A 22,400-nucleotide genomic window follows, 5' to 3' on the forward strand; every position below is an offset into this window, starting at 1 on the left:
CCCAACTCAGCGCTGAGTTACTTAGATTATCCACTGCTATCTCACCAGCGCCCTATACCGATCAGGGGGGCCTGAGACGAGTAGCGGTCCTTACTACTCTGCTATTCTTTATTCTTTCCTTTTCGGTACAGCTGTCCTGTACTTCTCCCCCCTCTTTTGCTAATTTCCCACATCAATTCCACTCTCTATTTCTCTCTCTCTTTACTTTACCCCTTTTTTTCCTTTGTTTTTCCTCTCTTTCTTTTCCCAACAATGTCATAATTGATCAAATGCTAGCTAGGAACCTTGCCACGGGCTCCTAATGTTTATAAGACCATAGCAACATCGAGCTTGAGAGCTCTCACATGACCACGGATAGACCTGTCGTTCTGGGTCTATGGGGGTCTTTGCAAACTTTTGCAGGCGTATTTGCTCTCACTTAGATTCCTGTTCAGACTGGGAATATGTGTTGATAATTCATGAAATTCCCATTTGCTTGAAAAGGCTTTCTTTATATACCCACATACCTATTGTCATACTCCCTTTGATTTGTGTGGACTGATTTAAATGTCTTACTTACATTGGGAATGTTAAATATGTTAAATATGTTGTACATGTAACCTTGTTTTTTCCTCTTAATAAAAACTTTTGTGAAATAAAAAAAAAAATGTTATGCCTTTAGAACCACTTACATTTCCTGTCTTTATAGGCACGTGTGGTAATACAAGGAAATCTCTCCAAGTGTAGATGATGTCCTCTTAGGCCCCGTACACACGTCCGAGAAACTTGACGGGCAAAACACATCGTTTTGCTCGTCGAGTTCCTTTTGAAGCCGCCGAGGATCTCGGCGAGCCAAGTTTCCTCATTGACCAACGAGGAAATAGAAAACATGTTCTCTATTTGGCTTGACGAGTTCCTCGTCGGTTTCCTCAGCCAAAAGTGTACACACGACCGGGTATCTCGGCAGAATACGGCTCCGATCAAGTTTCTGGCTGAATTCTGCTGAGAAACTCGGTCGTGTGTACGGGGCCTTAGACAGTTGTCACAGAGAAAATGACCTCACTGCTGTTCTGGTGACTCAAGATTTTGGATTTAGAGAGGACCATCAGTCAGTTTATAAACTTGCTTCTAAAGGACCTGTCTCTCCCTCCCTTTAAAAAATTGCTGCCTCTAAATACCTTTTCTCTGGTAGTTCTGGCCTTCCTATATGTCATTTGTCCAGGTGAATGACGTAGGCAGCTCTTGTTCCCTTGACTCCTGTGCTATTATTGTCACTAATCCCAGGAGTCAAGGTTTATTTTTGCCTCGTGAGAGTAGCAGCGACAGGAGGAGGGGGGCATAGGAGAGTGGAAGAGGGAGGATGAGGGTGGAGATGGGTGGAGATGGGCAAAGACATGTATTGCCCTTATTTTTTTCTGCAGGGCAAGTGAAGCCATGGCCACTCTGGTCCACCCTGCTTTTAAAGTAAATATCATGCATACACGCTATGTCCAAATCTTGGCCATGCCTGCACACTAAGCACAGCACTTCACAGCCCTTTGTTTATATGTTGCTATAGCAACGGAAGTTCGCTGCTACTGCTATAGGAATGTGTGCATGAAGTACCGAAAGCATTGTGCTTTTTGCGCAGGCATGGCCAAGATGTGGACCTAGCGTGCATACGCAAGATTTTACATACCATGCAGGGTGGATTAGAGAGGATGTGGCTTCACTTGCCCACAGTGAAGATGGCCACATGCAGGAAAAGAGTGAGTAATAAAACGGCCAAATGTTAAACTGGAAATAATGGAGATTAAAAATTAAAATAGCTAAATTACATAAATGCTCTTTTAAAAGCCTAAAGGTGTATTTAAAAAAATATATATATAGCAGGTTTGCCTGGCACTGGCGTTACTCTTTAACTTCCTAACCTGGACTAGTAAAAAGATACTGTTGTATTACTTTTTTTTTTTTTTTTTCCTCACTTCAGACTTCAACCTCATAGAGTATGCGTTTATACGCTCATGTTCCGTTTGCCAGCCCTTTGCGTCTCTAATCAGGTTTCGCATCATTAGTGTAGTTTATTTTTCTTACATTTACTTTTTTCTTTCCGAGATGTGTAAGTGTATATATACATGTTTTTTTTTTTTTTTTTTTTTTTTCCCCCTTTTCTTTGTTGTGTATATATTATGATATTTACTCCTTCGTTTACTTAATTAAAGTCTCCCAGAAAAAAGGCAATTTTTCAGTTCCTTTGCCTTATCTCAAATTCCTCCCTCCCCCCCTCTCCCTCCCCACCCTCCCCCTTTCTCACCATAGACAATCCGAAGTATCTCCTGATGCCTTCAACTCTGTTTTTAATTTATCTTTAGGTCTCAGCCCTAAGTTTTTCTGCATAACTCCAGGATCTCTTAAAACCCCTCCAGTTGTCCCACTTCTTATCTTGGACTATACTATTTCCTGCTACTTCTTCTCTCAGTTCTTCCATTCTGTAAGTCTCTTCCACAGAGTCTATCCACTCCCAGATATGGGGGCAGTCTATCTCCTGCCATCTTCTCGGTATTATCCTTTTGGCGGCATTTAATAGGTGTGGGACTAAGGTTTTCTTATATTTTTTGATTTTTTCCTCACCCCCATGGAACAATATCACCCAAGGATCCAACTTAATTTTTTCTTTTGTAATCTCTTCTATACATCCCAGTATTTTTTTCCAGAACTCCTCGACCTTAGGGCATTTCCACCACAGATGAGCCATTGTACCCGGGGACCCACATCCCCTCCAGCACTCTCCCGTTTGTCCTTCGTTAAATTTAGATAATTTGTCCGGGGTCATGTACCATCCGGTCAAGCATTTGTAGCTCATCTCAGCTGTACGGCTATCTATTGCCGAGGAATGGGCCAGTGTCAGTATTTTTTCGATTGTGACCCTATCTCGCTTTGATCCAAGTTCCCTCTCCCATTTTTTGATGAAAGGAGGAACCATCCGCTCGTCCACCTTTAGCAAAATCTTATATAATTTTGAGATAGTTCCCTTGACCTTTTCCGATGTACATATTTTTTCCAATTCGGATAGCTGCTCCCCTGATCTCAGTGGGTGCGGTAATTTTTGTATAAAATGGGCCAGCTGATGGTATCTCCATTCATCAATTTCCAAAAAACAATCTTTTTTTTCTTTTAATTCTTGTAGTGTTACAATGTGCCCATCTTTTATTACATCCCTTAATTGGGTAGTGTCTTTTTTTATCCAATTTCCTCCAATCTGTGTTTTACCCGGTGCAAAATAATCATTGTTTTTCAGTGCCAATAATGGTGAGTTAAATTCCTTTTCTATTTTTTTGTACCTAGAATCCCAAATTTTTAGTGCATTTTTAGTTATCTCGTGTGTATTCTTATCAAGTGTCCTATATTTAGGTGGGTTCCATATAATCTTGTCTAAACTTGCCTTTGACATTTCGTTTTCAATGTTAACCCATCTCTTTTCCTTACTGGCCCTAACCCACTCCACCACCCTTGACAAAACCACAGCCTCGTAATATGTTTTAACGTCTGGTACTGCTAGTCCCCCCTTATTTTTAGGTTGTCTTAAGGTTTGGAAGGATACTCTGTGTTTCTTATTTCTCCAAATGAAGTTCATGATCTGTTTTTTAAGGGCTGAGAAGAGTATTCCGGGCAAACTTATAGGTATCATCTGGAACTTGTAAGTAATCTTTGGTAAAATTACCATTTTACAGAAATTTATTCGTCCTATCCAGGATATCGGTCTGCTTTTTATCCTCCCAATTTCTTCCCTAATTTCGTTTAACAAGGGGATAAAATTTTTCACGTACATTTTTTTCATTGATTTAACTAGAAAAATACAGAGGTACTTGAGTGCTTTTACCCAGGAGAAGCAATATTTCTGTTTTAAATCCCTTTCCTCTCGTCCATTGATATTAATACTTAGGATCTCGGTTTTAGCTACGTTGATTTTAAAATTTGATATTTCTCCGTATGACATGCATAAGTCTAATAATTTTGGAATTGAGATTATAGGGTCTGACAAATAGAAGAGTACGTCATCTGCAAATGCTGAGAGTTTGTGTTCGTCCTCTCCTATTTTAACTCCTCTTATGTCGGGGCTCTTGCGTATCCTGGCTAATAATGGCTCCAGGGAGAGCACAAATAGAAGTGGGGAAAGGGGGCATCCCTGTCTGGTTCCGTTTTTCATTATCAGGTCTTGGGATAGGCTACCATTTATTTTTATTTTTGCCCTCGGTTCCTGGTAGAGAGTTGTTATCCACTCCCTCATCCTTTGTCCAAACCCCATTTCGTCCAGGGTGCGTAGCATGAATCCCCAGTCTACCCTGTCGAATGCCTTCTCCGCATCTATCGACAGGAGTAGACTGGGGGTTCCGTTTGTTTTCATTTTTTGCATTATCAATAATGCTCTAACTCCATTGTCCCTCCCCTCCCTTCCCTGGATGAACCCTGTCTGGTCAGGATGTACCATCTTTGCCATTTCCCGTTTTACTCTCTCGGCCAATACCTTTGCGAATAGTTTTACATCTGTATTTAGCAGAGATATTGGTCGATACCCTGAACAGTCTCCTTTGTCCTTGCCTTCCTTGTGGATAACTGTTATAATGGCCTCTGAGGCCTCCTGACTCAAACCGAAGCCTTTGCCCAATCCATTAAAATATTGGCATAATTTTGGTAAAAGGATCTCCCTACACTTTTTGTAGTACAGGGTGGTGAAACCGTCGGGTCCCGGACTTTTGCCCACTGCTGTATTGGCTAGTGCAAAATTGATCTCTTTTTCTGTTATTGGTCTGTCCATGAGTAATGCCTCACTCCTATTTATTTTTGGCAGCCCAGCTTCCCTTAGGAATTTTACAGTTTTATTTATTTTTTCTCCCTCCTGCCCGTTTTTTTTGTTCTACTGAGTAAAGTTTCTCATAGTATAGCCTAAAAGTCTCCGCTATTTCCTTTGTTGTTTGCATCATCTCTCCTTTTTCGTTTTTGATTTTATCTATATAATTTTTTGATTTCTTTTTCTGCACCATTTTTGCTAGGTGTTTATTAGTTTTATTCCCCCACATGTATCTTTCCCTAGCGATTAATTTGAATTCCTTTCGGGTTTCTTGATCCATAATATCTTTTAATTCATTTCGTTTGTTGACCAGTTTCAAGTAAAGATCTCGTTGCTTCCCTATTTTTTTATGTTCCTGTTCTAAGAGGAAGATTTCTTCTATTAATTCTTCCTTTTTCCTATTTTTTTCTTTCTTTTTCCTGGCTCCTTCCGAAATCAAGGTTCCTCTTATCACTGCCTTGTGGGCATCCCACAGTGTTGCCACCGAAACTCCCTCCATCTCGTTTAACCTAAAATACTCTTCCAGCTCTTTTTTTACCCTTGTTAAACTGGTCTCCTCTATCAATAAATGTTCGTCTAACCTCCAATTTTGTTTAGGCCTTGTATTACCTGAGATATCTATTATAATACTAACTGGTGCATGGTCAGAAATCGTCATCGTTTCTATTTTTGTCTCAACCACCATATCTAAGGTCCTGTGATCGACCAGTATATGGTCGATCCTTGAGTAAGTCCCATGGACCGGGGAGTAAAATGTGTAGTCTCGTTGGTCCGGGTTAAAGACTCTCCAGGCGTCGATCAGTTGACTCCTAAATAAGGCGTCCCTGAGCTTTCTCAGCTGTCCGTCCCGGACGCTCGATGTCTGAGATGTTTTATCTATTTTTGGGTTTATACATAGGTTAAGGTCTCCTCCTATGATTACTCTTCCCCTCCTGAAGTCTGTCAGTTTCCCTAGTATTCCCAAGAGAAATTTTATCGGTAATACATTTGGCGCATAGACATTTACCAGAGTGCATTCTAATCCTTCCAATTTTCCTCTCAAGAAGAGGAATCTCCCCTCTGGATCTGTCAGTCTATCGGCCAACTCAAAACGTACCCTTTTTGAAATTCCAATTGCTATTCCTCTAGCTCTCTTGGAGATAGTATCTCCGTAGTACCACGTGGGGAGGTCTGGTCCATATAATCTAATATTCGATCCTTGGGTGATATGAGTTTCCTGTAAAAAGGAGATGTCTGCTTTATATCCCTTCAATTCCTTGAGCACCTTATGTCTCTTGGTTGGGCTATTGAGACCCTTCACATTATAAGATATACATTTGATTTGTGGCATCTTTGATCTTCCCTTTTTTTTTTCTGATTATTTTGGTGAGATATATCCTTTCCCCCCCCCTCCCTCCCTCCCCCCTCCCTACCCCCGTCCCCCCCTCCTTTCTCCCCCCCCTCTCCCCTCTCCCCATTCCACACCCCCCCTCCCTCCCCCCCCGTATCCTCCCTCCCCCTCCTCCCCTCCATCCCCCTCCTCCTCCCTCCCCCCATTGGCCAATCATTGACCTCTGAGCCATCTCCCATCTCCTGGCTCAGATCTCTCTAGGTAGGGTTTGGGGTTGCCTCTCCCCCCCCCCTCTTGTCATAGGGGGGGGGAGGGGGCAGTGAGTCGGCCCCTCCCCTCTACGACCGTCAGGGCGTCGCGAGAAACAGGAGTGCCAAAGAATAGGGGAGAGGGCTCAAAGAAAGGAGAGAGGGAAGGAAAGAGAAACTACAGTTCTCCCCCCTCCCCCCCCTCCGCCTCCACTCCCTCCCCTACACCCAACCAGGCAGGTCGGGAGCCTGAATGTCCAGTTTCTTGCAGAATTCATTTAAGTCTTCGGGAAATCTCAATGTCGCCGATCTCCCTTCCTTTATCCCAATTAGACATGCCGGAAAGCCCCAATTATATTTAATATTTTGATCTATCATCTTTTTCAGGAGTGGTTTTAACAGCCGTCTCCTCGCCAGGGTCTCGGGGGACAAGTCCGTAAATATCTGGAGTTCAATTCCTTCAAATACTATTGGGGGTTGTCCCCTTAGCTTCTTCCAAAATACTTCTTTGTCCTCGTATAACCGGAACCTTACTATAACATCTCTTGTTCGCTCGGTAGTCCCTCTTTTCAAATATCCAACTCGATGGACCCTTTCGATCCTGATAGGATCGTCTAGTGATCTTTCTAACAGGGGGTTAAATATTTTCTGCATTATTTTCCTGAGGTCCTCTCCCTTCTCCTCTGGTATTGACCTTATCCTCAAATTTTGTCTCCGATTTCTATTTTCCTGGTCCTCTAATTTGTATAGGATATGCCTCTGTTGTATTTGTATCTCCTCAATTTGGTCTTTTAAAATATTTGAATCTTGTTCTTGCTTCTCTATTCGTTCTTCTACTGATTCTATTCTAGAGAGCATATGACCCAGATCTGTCCGTAGGCTCTGTATTTCACCCTTAATCACATTTTCCAGTCTTAACAGCATCTCTTCCATTTCTCCCCTTGAGGGGGGTTGTGTATCTATGCGTTGCTCATCCACCCTGCTGCTTTCTAGTCCCCTTTCTATAGTCCCTTCTTCTCTTAATTCCATAGATACTTCACTGGGCTTTCCCCCTAGAGATTTCTTATTCTCCATCTTTTTTTCTTTATTTACTTGTTGTTGCTTTGTTGCTCCCTGGGTTCCTTGGGCTCGTGGGCTTTCACCCTTTGGTCACAAATGGTCTAATGGAGCTTGTTGCTGTTGTATTACTTGGGGTTGTCGGGGGTCCCCCCTTTGTAGATCTGCTCGTCATTCTGCTCATATTGTTCTCTCTTCTTCTAATTCTCTTCCCCAGCTTGACCGTCTGTTACCTCCTTACCTAATACCTCTACCTCTCTCTCCCACCTCCCAACTTAGCCTCCCCTGCTATTTAGTATTGAGCCCGGAAAAACGAAAAAAGAGAGAGAAAGAGGGACAAGAGGGGGGGGGGGAAGCGAGAGATCCAGAGGGTGAATAGGTACCTTCTCCCCTCTCCGCTTCAACTTCAGAAAGTGAGTAATGCAGGATTGGGTGGAACGGGAGATTTCGGGGGTTTTCTATCTGCTCCTGATTTAACTAGGCCTATTCTCCTCCGGTCTCTTTTTTGCTTTATGGAGGTTAGCCGTTCCTGTTTTCTGCTTTCTCAGCTAGTTGATTGCTATGCGTAGAATATGAGAGTACAAAGAGAAAATAAAGAAGAGTTCTAAGGTAGGACTTTAAGAAAGGGGGGGGGGGGGTGTTAGCTTCAGATTTTTCCTTGCTTTTAATTTTTAGATTTTTCTAGACCTGAAAGAGGAGGGGGTCTAGCTAGCAAGACAGACCTACAGACCTTCAGACGTACAGACGTATAGATTTTGCAAAAAAAAACAAAAACCAAAAAAAAAAAAAAAAGAAAAAGGAACAAACAACATATGATTTCCTCGTATTCTGGGAGAGATACCACACATTGGATGTAGAGTCAATCGTTCACATTTAGTGTTAACGGTTGGGTTTTAGGTCTAGTATGTCCAATCGGCCAATTGCAAGTGGTAATAGCGAGCTTCCAGGCAACTGAGCTTCACCACCGATCCTCGGCCGATCGTCCCAGAGATTGCCCCAACCCCAACTGTTAATCCTTGATTTCCTTGTGCAAATTTTGCGTGTCCTCCAGGCCTTACGGATTTGAATATCTATACCTTAGTCTTCCTGGCACTTATATAAAGCGAATCAAATGCTAAATATTCACACTGGAATCACCAGTCCTTTTTTTAACTGTTATGCAGTAGTGTTCTTCTGGACTGGATCAGCTGGGGAGATAGAAGAGGAGGGTAAAATCCCTCTAGGCTTAACACACTCCCTAGAGTCCACTTAATCACTTCGGTGTGGGGTTTTCAATCATTTCTGTACATTTCTGTTATCAGTCCCCTGATCGGTTTTAATGTGCTCGGTTGGTTGACTAGGGTCCTTTGTGTTCGCCCCTAATCTAGAACCATATGTAAAATATGTACAATGCGAACTGCAGTCCTGGTTGGCCTTATTTTTCTCAAGCCCTACGTGATTAGAGCTCTCCCCATGTCTTTAGCTGTTTAATTATTCATCCTCCCCCTATAGGGTGGGATAGGGGCATAGATACAGGTTGTAACTACCAGGCTATATTGCAGTAATTCCAGAGATCATTTATCTGGTGTCTGCTAGGATTTTTCTAACCCTTTTTACTCTTCCTCGAGGTCTTCAAACGCAGACTAATATATTATCAAAAAAAAAAAAAACCTTTTTTTTTTTTTTTTAGGGTCCTTATTTTCCAGCAAGTAAAAGAGACAACAAGAGTACAGTGCATTTACATTTTTTCCTTGGGTTCTGAATTCATACTTCCATACCTTGCGTGTCCATGCATGTCTGTTGGTTGCTACTGCTGCTGTCCTCTCTTAGCAGAAGGGACAGCTCTTTCTTACCTCTCTCAGGCTCTATCAGCCTTTGCTTCTCGGACCATGTACCTCTGCTTCGACCAGATAGAGACAGGTAGAGAAAGGGGGAAGTGTCCGTCCGGATTCGGCGTGTTCCGTTGGGGTTTGGCGTGGTCCGTTGGTTCGGCTTGCTCTCCTCCACACTGCCTGGGCGCTTACTAGTCACGTCAAAACATCCCGCCTCTCACTGACTGCGCCGGCTATAGAAGGAGTCCGGCATGGCTCGTGGTATGGGGGTCTCTCCGCATCTCTCTCCCCTCACGCCCGAGCTGTCGGAGATCGAGTTTCGCCGTCCCTGCCCAGCAATCCCCCGTACCTCCCTCCTAGAGGCGCGTCACGTCTTCACTTTTACTTTTTTTTTTAATCTTAAAAGTTTTAATTGTCTGTGTTGATAAGAATTATTGATATTTTGTACAAGAATGGCTTTATCAAAGTTGTTGGAGATTTATATGTAGTTGGATAGACATTCCTCCATCTCCAGGGGTATCTTTTGTGTTATATTACTTGTATTGTTACATTGTTAAATTGCTAGTTTATTCATTTTTAATTCATATCATTTTTAGGCAATTTTATGCACCTCAGCACTCGCACTGGAAATGCTGGTTATCAAAGTATACTTGAAAGCAGACTGTTCTATCCAGTCAGAAAATATCAGTGTCTGGAATTCTTCTACTATAACAGTGGTAGTAAAAATGACCGGCTCAACATCTACATCAAGCAGTATTTACCAGACTTCCCCAATGGCATATATATACTTGTAGACACTATATCTGGTAAGAAATCTATGGTATTACAAGGGACTGCACCAAAAACTGTTTCATGCAGAACACATGCACAGCCAAGCAGTATCTCACAAAAGTGAGTACATCCCTCACATTTTTGTAAATACGGTATGTTAATCTATCTTTTCATGTGACAACACTGAAGAAATAACACTTTGCTAAATTGTAAAGTAGTGAGTGTACAGCTTGTATAACAGTGTAAATTTGCTGTCCCCTCAAAATACCTCAACACAGCCATTAATGTCTAAACCGCTGGCAAAAAAGTGAGTACACCCCTAAGTGAAAATGTCCAAATTGGGCCCAATTAGCCATTTTCCCTCCCCGGTGTCATGTGACTCGTTAGTGATACAAGGTCTTTACTTTAGATGCAGCCGGTGACATCACCGGCGCATTTGCGCTCTGAAGGAAAGTCATACCTCTGCCATTCCTTTAGAGCTCGGACACTCATCCCACCAAAGCCCGTGAACCCGGAAAGAAGAACGGGGGAAGATGTAAGTGCCTTCAGTAATGACAGCGAGCCACTGGAGGGCTTCATTTTCAGGTAAGTCTGCCATTATGTGCTGGTATGCAATGCCTATTTTTTATGTGGTTTACTACCGCTTGATGAATGGTTGCAAGTGGTTAGTGCACATCAGAAATGCTCACTGATTGGCTGCTAAAGGTTACAGCACATCATCTACTTACTCACTGCCTGCACACCATGGATTGGGGAGGTAAGGGGACCCATTAATAGACAGAAAACTCCTAGGGATCCTAGGACTCCTGGGATCAGTGGCAATGCTGGGGGGGGATCAGTGGAAATGCTGGGAGGTTAATGGGATTAGTGGGGTGGCAGTGGTAGGGGATGGGATTAGTTAGGAGGCAGTGCAAATTGTGTCAAATTCTAAATCATGTAGAGCAAAGCTGGAAATCCTTGGCAAGTATATAGTGGGGGATTCTACACTGACCACCAATGTAATGATGAATTTACAATGACCACCAATGTTAGGGGGGGGTTTACACTGACCATCAATGTGGGGGAATTTGCACTGACCACCATGTAATGGGGGATTTTGCACCACCCACCAATATATAGAGGGATTTACACACCGACACCAATGTAATTGGAGCATTTACACCAACCACCAGTGTAAAGGGGAAAATACAATGACCTCAAAACCAACCGCCCGTGTTAGAAGCGAGACATTCACCCTGGGAGAACAACACCTGCTAGTTATGTCCGGTTGTCTCTTCCTGGTTGTTGAACGCAAACGTCACTTGCGTGACCTTACGGGGACCGGAAGTGACGTTTGTGTTCCACAGCCAGGAAGAGGCAACCGGAAGTAACCAGCAGATGCTGTTCTCCCAGGCTGAACGTCTTGCTTCTAACAAGGGCTGTTGGTAATGCTAAACTTTGCCTATTTGTACGTTTTGTCCAATTCCAAGTCCAGAACTACAATAAAAGGTAAATCGTGCTATGTGGAGATTTTTTTTCACAATTAACCCGAGTACCTGTGGAGGTGTTTTGCGGTTCTGACCCAACCCAAAATGTTGATGACGTATATCTAGGCATATTAAAGGCTTGAATTATGCTTATATCTGGTGAGTGAGAACTAGGGTTGCCACCTCATCCCTTTAAAACAGAACACATATGAATTACACAGGTTCTGAGGCTAATTTAATTTAGATAAGGCTCCACTTGAGTTCAATTACCACCTTAATCAGCCACAGAACCTGTGTAATTCATATGTGTTCTGTTTCAAAGGGATGAGGTGGCAACCCTACTGAGAACCCCTAAGGGAAGTGTGATGCACGGTTTCGAGGATCTTGGTGTGAGGTGCACTACAACCATTCAGCATTAGGACCACAGCCTGTGTCCTTTGGACTTTTTTCATCACCATCTGTCATTCATTCTTTCTCATGTGCTTATAATCATATGAAAGCTGGTCATATTAGGAAATTACAGTAGCACTGCTTTAGTATTTATCGGTACTTATGGTACTTCTAGAAGCACCTGTGGACTTGATACTATCTGTTGATACAAAATCTTTTTATTTAAGCAGTTGCTGGTGGTTAACCACTTCCATACCAGGTACTTACGCAGCTTCCCGCCCAAGCCAATTTTCAGCTTTCAGCACTGTCGCACTTTGAATGGCAATTGCGCGGTCATGCTACACTGTACCCAAACAAAATTGGCGTCCTTTTTTCCCCACAAATAGAGCTTTCTTTTGGTGGTATTTGATCACCTCTGCGATTTTTTTTTGCGCAACAACTAAAAAAAGGCTGAAAATTTGGAAAAAAAATTACGTTTTTATTTTTTTCTGTTAATTTTTTTGTAAATAAGTTTTCTCTTTCAATTACGGGCACTGATATGGCGGCACTAATGGGCACCGATGAGATGGCACTGATGGACATCGATGAGGTAGTACTGACGGGCACAGATGAGGTGGCACTGATTGGCGGCGCTGGTATGCGACACTGATGGGCACACATAGGCGGCACTGATGGGCACACATAGGCGGCACTGATGGGCACACATAGGCGGCACTGATGGGCACACATAGGCGGCACTGATGGGCACACATAGGCGGCACTGATGGGCACTCATGGGCGGCACTGGGCACTCATAGGCGGCACAGATGGGCACTCATGGGCGGCACTGATGGATACTTATGGGTGGCACAGATGGGCACTGATAGGTGGGCACTGGGCATGGATGGGCACTGTGGGGTGGCACTGATGGACACTGGGGTGGCGCTGATGGACACTGGGGTGGCGCTGATGGACACTGGGGTGGCAGCACTGATTTTAGCCAGGTTGCCAGTCAGTGCCCATTTGTGGGCACTGACTGGCATCTTTTTTTTTTTCTTTATGCTTTTTTTTTTTTAATTTTTCTGTCATTTTTTTTTTTTTTTTTTTTCCTGTCATTTTTTTTTTTTTGCCCACCCTGGTGCTCCAGGGTGGGCATCCCTGGTGGTCCAGTGTGGCGATCCGAGGGGGGGCTGCGCTGATAAACAATCAGCGCTAACCCCCCCTGTCAGGAGAGCCGCCGATCGGCTATCCTCTACTCGCGTCTGTCAGACGCGAGTGAGGAAGAGCCATCGACGGCTCTTCCTGTTTACATCGTGATCAGCCGTGGTTGGACACGGCTGATCACGTGGTAAAGAGTCTCCGCCGGAGGCTCTTTACCGAGATCGGAGATGCAGGGTGTCAGACTGACACCCCGCATCACCGATCGCCGCGATGCGCGCCCCCACGGGCGCGCGCGGCATGAAATCCTGCAGGACGTTCTAGAACGTCCTGTCAGGATTTCATAACCACTTCCCGGACGTAAATCGGCCATAGGCCGGGCGGGAAGTGGTTAATGAACTGTATGTGATACATATTTATATTTACCTGTAAGTGGGTTGTTATTAACATTTAAAGGGGTTGTAAAGGTAATTTTTTTTCCCTAAATAGCTTCCTTTACCTTAGTGCAGTCCTCCTTCACTTACCTCATCCTTCGATTTTGCTTTTAAATGTCCTTATTTCTTCTGAGAAATCCTCACTTCCTGTTCTTCTGTCTGTAACTCCACACAGTAATGCAAGGCTTTCTCCCTGGGGTGGAGTGTCGTGCTCGCCCCTCCCCTGGAATACAGGAGAGTCAGGACGCTCTCTACGTTGCAGATAGAGAAAGGAGCTATGTGTTAGTGGGCGTCCTGACTCTCCTGTATTCCAGTGGAGTGGTCGAGCACGACACTCCACACCAGGGACAGCCTTGCATTACTGTGTGGAGTTGCAGACAGAAGAACAGAAAGTGAGGATTTCTCAGAAGAAATGGGGACATTTAAAAGCAAAATGGAAGGATGAGGTAAGTGAAGGAGGACTGCACTAAGGTAAAGGAAGCTATTTAGGAAACATTTTTTTTACCTTTACAACTCCTTTAAAGCGGAAGTAAACCCATCTATTTGATAGTTTAAAAAAACAGTTAACATTCCCGGCATGCCGGAAATGCTAGATGTCACATTTGCTTGTGCTCTCTACCAAACTGTCAAACCATCCAATGGCTGGTTTCATAACTGATCACATGTGCAGCATCGTGGCAGTTGCAGATTAAACAGAGGCCAAGATGGCAGCTTCCTTGGCTGAAAACAATAGGAGGGTTTACTTCCACTTTAAGCTTCATAGCGCTGAGATAGTGGAAGGAGGCCCGGTTTTCACTTTTTTTATATAGACTCCAAAAGATAGTTAAAAGAGAGCTTGGATGATCTCCATCTCCAGCCAAGATTAGGGAAATGTGGATTTATCCTGTGGATAAACACTGGTGCGCTTACATGTATCACATTCTTGCATTGACTTGGTTGTTACAATTGGACAGTACTTGTTTGAGAATATTGATAATGAACATTGTTTATTGCAATTTGCAGGTAATCCTGCTGATTTCTGGCGGATCCGCTATACTTCAATATATGCAACAAATAAGTTCAGATTTGCATTTAAAGGAATCAAAGGAACTGGATATTCCAGTGGTGGTTTCTCCATCGATGACATCAACTTATCTGAAACAGAATGCCCACAAAATACTTGGCATATCAGAAACTTCCCACAACAAATAAACAATACATTTATTTACAGTCCATCCTTCTACTCTAAAGATGGCTATGCCTTTCAGATTGGATTATATGGCTACGCTTCCCAAAACTCTCCTTTCAACCTTGCAGTATATCTGTTTCTTATATCAGGAGCCAATGATGAAACTCTTCAATGGCCCTGTCTTTGGAAACAAGTGACAGTAGAGTTCCTAGACCAGAACCCAGATGCTAAGCAGCGAGTGACAAACGTGAAGAGCATTACAACTGATGGAACCATAGGTAAGTTTATGAAGCAGAAAAAAGTAGGGCAGGGTAAAAACCAAACAAACTAGGCTTTGCTTCCGAGTATGTCTTGGTAGTTTTCAGACTAATGCCCACGTACACATGACCGTTTTTCATGATGAGAAAAATGCAATTTTTAAAATTGGTTGTTAAAAACGGTCGTGTGTAGGCTCCAGAGCATTTTTCTCGACGTGAAAAATGGGCATTAAAAATTTTGAACATGATCTATTTTTTCTCGTAGTTTTTCACGTCGTTGTTTTTCACGTCGTTGTTTTTCACGTCGTTGTTTTTCAGGTCGTTGTTTTTCACGTAGTTGTTTTTCACGTCGTTGTTTTTCACGTCGTTGTTTTTCTCGTCGTGTGTACGCTTTAACGACGGGAAAAAATCGTGCATGCTCAGAAGCAAGTTATGAGAAGGGAAATTTGCATAATCGGCCCAAGGGGTGGCGCCTTTCGAATGGAACTTCCCCTTTATAGTGCCGTTGTACGTCACCGCGCTTTGCTCGAGCATTTTTTTTCACAATCGTGTGTATGCAAGGCAGGCTTGACAAGAATCACATCGAGAAAAACAATGTTTTTTTCCATGGCATGAAAAATGGTGGTGTGTACGTGGCTTAAGAAATATGTTTTTGTTTCAGTTTTCCATATATTGCTGGTTCCTCTGGATATGGCTACAGCTGCCCTAACTTAAACATAGCTAAACCACTAAGCAAAGATTTCATATACCTGTCCTTAGTCGTGGTGATTGCATTTGCTGTTTTCAGGCTTTTTCCATTATTTTCACCTGGTAATCCTGTGAATAACACTCCAGGTCCTGGGTACTATGCCTACCCCACTCTACTGTATGTACATAGGGAGCCATGGTTGTTTCCCAAGGTGGACTTCAACTATGTGTTCCTTCCTGCATTTTCATTACATGGTTTTGATTTTAGTATAGTTCTCAGGAAGTGACAAGGACACTGCATTTCTGGCAAGATCAACAGATATTTTCTGTACTTATTGAAAATGTTTTAGACTGAAAATTTAAAATGTAGTTATGCTTTAAAACATAAACCTATCTTTTGCCTATACTGCACAAAGCACAGGTTTACCTAATTGCCAAACCTCCTAGCTGCCTATATTTCTAAATTTTGCTTACCCACAGCTGCAAGGAGAATAAGCCCCTTGTAGACTCAAAGTCACTCTACTAATTGCATACATAGAATTAAGGACTCTCTGCCTGCACATGAGAGCGCAGGGGTCTGACAGTTGGCCACTAAGGCACCCAACACTGTTTTGTAGGAAGAAGGGCAAATTATCACATGCTTCCCATACAGGTAAGTAACAGGCATTTCTCTTCACTTGGCTGAACACAGTGCTGGGGAAAAAGGTCAATATAGCAGGGTAGAAAATAACTGCATTTCTTGCTTTTCCCTGAATGGCCAAAGTGCAAGCTCATTTGAATGGCATTTTAAATCATATTATCAAATATTAATTAATACATATTATTATTGTATTAATATTATTCCTTGCCATTTTATTTTTTCGACCAGACATGCGCATCCATAGAATATGCATGCCTAATTAACTCTTCCTCAAGAATTAAACATGGTGCTAACTGATCTCTTAGTATAGCACAATGGGAGTTGCCAGTCAGTTTTTCCAATTTTTCTATTCTAACACTACCCTGCCACAATCACTTAATACTTATGAATAATCAAATTGTTGTTACAAGAGGGACATTTTTTTTGATTGCTTGCAAGTTGCATCTGGGTATGGGAATCAGAAATGTAATTATTCTATGTCATGGTACTTTTAGGATTTTCAGATTTGTAAGTACTGGAGCAAAGGAAATATAGCACTGTTGGTCATAATAATGTAGCAAAGTCCCGGGCCTCTTTAAGCCTTATAGTTACCTCCAGAGTTAGAGAGAGCCGACATCCTTTAGTGTAGAGTGGGTTACAAGGCATGGTAGGTATAATGCAAGATGAACAGGTGGGCGCAAGACACTTTTTGAATGCAAAGAGATTTATTGGCTCTTAAAAAGAACTGTGGGAGAGGGGGTTAGGACCAGGACACCCTTAGATAGTTGGTAAGATAATTAGTAGACTCTGAGACTTCTATAGGTAGACAGCTATACAGGTTCAGGCCTCCAGCTGGACACCACTTCTGTATATGTAGGACCACTGTCTCCTATGGCAATAATCTTGTAGCAGTTACGAACGGTGCTGGTATTCACCTATTTACAACACGAACAGTTCTCCTTTCCCCACATTTACTCACTGTGGGTCTTCACTCAACGAGCTCCCAGACTCTCTAGCCCTGTACACAGGGGCAAGGATCTAGTCAGGAAAAAAACGTTGTTTTCCCTGACGAGATTCTTGGCAAGAATCTCTTGCCGCCCGAGTGTACAGACTCTCCTTTCAAAAGAACTGCGGTTCTCTTGAAAGGCAAGAACGCGGTGACATCATTGCATGCGACGAGCATGCGCTCGTCACATTCGATGCCGTCGCTGCATCTTGCTGCACCCTACCTATGCCTAGGAAGCTACAGCGCATGCGTCAAAGTCATTTCGTGCATGCGCGGGTTTCCGCGGCGACAGGTAAGTATACACACTCTCGGGTTTCTCGGCAGGAAAACTGACGAGAATCTCACAATGAGAAAAATAGAGAACATGTTCTCTATTTTTCTCGTCTAGATTTTGGGCAGTTTTCTTGTCGAGAAACCTGAAAGTCTCGTACACACACTCGGTATACTCGGCATGAAAGCTCTGCAGCAGTTTTCTTGCTGGTCCTTGCCGAGTAAACCGAGCGTGTGTACGAGGCTTCTCACTAGACTTAAGATCCACTGGATCCCTTGAGCTCTTCCCCTTTAGCACTCAGTATCTTCATCAAGCGTCACCCCCACTTTCCTGCTGGGTCCCTGGCTTGGCACTCACAGATACTTCTCAAGCTTCACCCCCTCTGACACGTTAGGTCCCTGACTTGCCACTCACTGATGCTACACAAGCGTCACCTCTGCTGTCCCGCTGGGTCCCTGACTTGGCACTTGCTGAAGTTTTCACACTTCTTCACTGTCCCTGGCTGGCGAGAAGTCTGCTCTGGTACTGGCCTCAGCTTACTCACAGTAGTCTTCGGTAACAAGGTGGATGGTCCCTTTATGGCGACAGCTTCCCCTCAACCTCCGACCACAACTGGTTCCCCGGCCGGTGGAAACGTTACTTCTGGTTGGACTACAAGCTCCCAACCCTACGCTGCTTTCCTGCTTCTGGATAGGCCCTCAGACAGAATAGCAGCCAGATTTCCCCGAGATAGGCCGTAGGTTTCTGGCCTAGCAGCCCAGGGCACTACAACACACATCCACCCAGACAGTCGTCCAGGTGGGACAGAACCGTGATCACCTGACTCAATCCAAATAAATAGGCTCTCCCAGCAGGCCAAGGAACCAAATAAGATCCCTGTCCCAATTTATTCCTAATCTGTCCTTGCAATACCCTTGTTTTATCTAATGTCATAAGCTGCAATGCACCTAGTGACAGAAGAGAGAAAGGCAGCAATTCCAGAATTGGGGGAAAACCAATTGATCTCCTAACAACTGGCCAGGGCAACTATCGCCTGGCAACTAAATTTGTTAGCAACCATGCCTAAACATCAGGGTGCTACAATATTTTAAGAGGAATTCCAGCTTACAGCCAACTAGGCTATTTAAGTGTAAGCTGGAATTTCACTTTATGTAGGTGTGATCTACCCTGTTCTGAAAAAAATTAAATCAGATTAGTGATACTGTGTATTGCCTTTGCTCTGGTTATAAATCAGACTTCCTTTTAGTAGAACATGAAAGTTTTATTTCACCAAAGACAAACTTTTGCGCAAACCAATCAATATACACTTATTGAGATTTTTTTTTTACCAATAATATTTAGAAAAATAAATTTTGGCCTAAACTGAGGGAAAATATATTTTTGGGGGGATATTTATTATAGCAAAAAGTCCCAAATTTTTATTTCAAAATTGTTACTGTTTTTTTGTTTAAAGCGCAAAAAATAAAAACATCAGAGGTGATCAAATACCACCAAAAGAAAGCTCTATTTGTGGGAACAAAAGGACGTCAATTTTGTTTGGGTACAGCATCGCACGACCGCAAAGTTGTCAATTAAAGCAACGTAGTGCCGTATGGCAAAAAGTGCTCTGGTCAGGAAGGAGGTAAATTCTACCGGGGCTGAAGCAGTTAGGGGGAACCCCACAACAAAATAAACAAAAAAAATGGTGTGGGGTCACCTCCAAAATCCATACCAGACCCTTATCCAAGGGGGCTTATCAGAATCTGGAAGCCCCCTCTAACAAAGGGGGCCCCCAGATACCACCCCCCTATGTAAATGAGGATGGGGTACATAGTACCTCTACCCATTCACCAAAAAAGTGAAAACATTTAATAAAGACAGTACACAAGTTTTTGACAGAGCCTCCATGCCCCAAAGCACCCCCCAATGTTGAGGGCATGTGGCCTGGTATGGTTCAGGAGCGGGAGCACTCACCCATCCCCCCTTTTCTGGCCAGCAAGCTGCATATTTGGATAAGGGTTCGGTATGGATCCTGAGGGGACCCCACGCCTTTTAAAAAAAATTGTCGTGGGGTTCCCCTTAAAATCCATACCAGACCCGAAGGGAACCCCACACAGTTTTTTATCTGACTTTTCTATTGCTGGCATTTTTTTTTGTTTACATTTCAGCTCTCAGCAGGGAAGCCTGCCGACAGCTGATGAGTCATCAGTTGTTGAGGACACCGTGACTGGCTTTCCGGCCTGCTCCTTTAAGCAGTTGTAAGCCCTTAAAAAAAAGAACAAAAAAAAAATCTGTAAGACAAAGACATAATGAGCTAGTATGCATTGCATACTAGTTCAACGTGAAATACTTTCCTTAGAACGAATCCCCCGCAGCGGCGCCCGGTCACCGCTGAGGGGGCTGACATGTTCCCCCAGGGTTACTTCCGGGTTTGTGGGCTCCGGCGCTGTGAGTGTCCGGAACCGCGATGATGCAAGCAGGGTGAATATCTCCTAAACTGTGCACAAAGTGAGGTATACAACTGCTTTAACAACCAGCTGTTCTTCACACAGAATTCAAATTGTTCTGAAAATTTGGAATTAATGAGAAAACGAATAAACGAAACTAATTTTCACAAAATTTGTTATGATTTCACTCTGGAAGTTCAGATACATCCAAATAACTAAAAATGTATCCAAATTTACATTCGGACTGAAATGAATTGCACATGTCTGCATATTACATTACACCCTAAATACGGGTGTAACGTGTTCTTAAAGTTGAACCAACACTGGGCACTGGCACCCCAACCTCCCACCTGGTGCCGCCCTTGGATAATGCTAATGCAAATGGGGTGAATAGGGTGTGCCCAGGCACATCCAGCACACTCTGTGTGCACGCCTATGTGGAAAGGGTTGTTTGGCAAATGCAAAACATTTTGGGCCTGTTTACATCATCTTGCTTCTGAATATGGCAAAACAGAGAATGAGCCGTCATCTATAAAAAAAAAAACGTTCTGACTTAGAGGCTTGGAGGACTAAAATCCATTTAATTTGTCACAAAATAGATGACATGAGGATGTTTTTCTCTATGGCAGCAGTGCACTGTTGGGTTTATTTACTAAAACGGCAGAGTGCAAAATCTGGTGCAGATCTAAATATAGAGAGCAAAGGCCAGATTCACAGAAGAAGTACGCCGGAGTATCTGCTGATACTCCGGCGTACATTCAAATTTGCCGCGTTGTATCTTTAGTTTGAATCCTCAAACCAAGATACGCCGGCTTCTGGCTTCAATCCGTCAGGCGTACGGCTTCGTACGCCTTCGGATCGTAGGTGCAATACTTCGGCGCCCGCTGGGTGGAGTTTGCGTCGTTTTCCGCGTCGGGTATGCTAATTAGCTGTTTACGAAGATTCACGAAGGTACGCGCGGCCGTCGCATTCTCTTATGATGTCGCTAGTCGGTTTTTCCCGGCGTATAGTTAAAGCTGCTATTTCTTGGCCTATATTTAGACTTGCCATGTTAAAGTATGGCCGTCGTTCCCGCGTCAAATTTAAAATTTTTATTTTTTGCGTAAGTCGTCCGTGAATAGGAAAGGACGTAACCCACGTCGACGTTCAAAAAATCACGTTGGTGCGACGTAATTTCGCGCAAAGCACGGCGGGAAATTTCAAAACGGAGCATGTGCAGTACGTTCGGCGCGGGAACGCGCCTAATTTAAATGATCCATGCCCCATTTGAATTAGGCGGGCTTGCGCCGGAGGGATTTACGCTACGCCGCCGCAACTTTGCAGGCAAGTGCTTTGTGAATCAAGCATTTGCCCGTAAAACTTGCGGCGGTGTAACGTAAATGCGATACGTTACACCGCCGCAAATGTACCTGAATTTGGCCCCAAGTGAGCATGTGCAGAGCAGGGGGAAGGCAGTGAATTACTGGCTTTTAAACAGTATAGGCAGTGGCACTTATTTCTAATGTTTTACATAGCTATATCTACAAAAGGGGGCAACCTGACATGATCTAGCGGGACTTTGTTTTCCTAATGCTGCAATATATGACATTGTTGGTTTTGATTTTAATATCGCTTTAAGTTCTTCATTTTCAGATTGTTTAAATATCTCACACTTTATAAATCTAAACTTGTATATTTAAACTTTTAGTTGGTGGCAGATACTTTATGTGGGATAACCCTGCACTAGTTGGATGGAATAAAAGATTTTCGAATGGAACCCAATACAAAATGACTGGAGGCTCTGGCGCTATGCTTTTCACATCTAAAGAATGGCTGGACAGAAATCATTTCCTGAAAGGCGGAGATGCTATTATTCTGTTATCTGTAGAAGGTAGGAGAATGTTGCTCTAATATTGATATAACATGCTCATTCTGTGAAGTGGCTATGTTTAATTTTATTTCTTAAAACAAGTTCTGATATAAGTACTTGTTCTTGGCAATCATTAAACGCCAAAACACAGGCTCCCAAGGTTACATTGAAGTGTATATAAATTTCTCTTATTTTTTCTCTTTAAAGTGGTTGCAAACCGCTGGATGTGTTTGTTTATTTGTACCCTGCAAGGTAAGGTTATAATGTGCTAGTATACATTGCATACGGTACTAGCACATTATGTTAAACTTACCTGAAAACAAAGCCCTTCCATCGGCAAGATGTCAGAGCTGCAGGTGCTTCCGTCTTCACTCCGGCTCTGTGACTGGTCCGAGTTGCAATGACGTCGCTCCCACGCATGTGCGCGGGAGCCGCCGTTAACGGCAAAGGGCTTTAAAAGGAAAGGGTGGCCGTTTCTTTAGAGCGCATGTACCAGTGATGTCATTGGCTGCATGTACAGTAAATATCTCCAAAACGGTGCACGTTTACGAGATATTTACACTACCTATAGGTAAGCCTTATTATAGGCAGGGCCGGATTCCCAACAAGGCTACCGAGGCCAGGCCTCGAGGCGGCAGTGGGTGCAGGGGCGGCGCTGGTTGTAACA

The 22,400-nt window shown here is 43.4% G+C and overlaps 1 protein-coding gene across 3 annotated transcripts in view; it reads left to right on the forward strand.

The window, feature by feature from the left end:
* The window catches only part of LOC120940955 (meprin A subunit beta-like), a 92,495-nt gene that overhangs the window by 55,157 nt on the left and 14,938 nt on the right, over positions 1–22,400 (forward strand). For 2 of the 3 annotated variants that reach the window (XM_040354117.1, XM_040354118.1), the window contains exons 10-12: positions 9,849–10,058; positions 14,453–14,896; positions 21,572–21,754. In XM_040354117.1, coding sequence (XP_040210051.1) covers positions 9,849–10,058; positions 14,453–14,896; positions 21,572–21,754 — 837 coding nt within the window. The remainder of the gene's footprint in view (positions 1–9,848; positions 10,059–14,452; positions 14,897–21,571; positions 21,755–22,400) is intronic. The other variant, XM_040354119.1, reaches the window with a different exon arrangement.

This window comes from Rana temporaria, chromosome 5 (assembly GCF_905171775.1).
Source record: "Rana temporaria chromosome 5, aRanTem1.1, whole genome shotgun sequence".
NCBI lineage: Eukaryota > Metazoa > Chordata > Amphibia > Anura > Ranidae > Rana > Rana temporaria.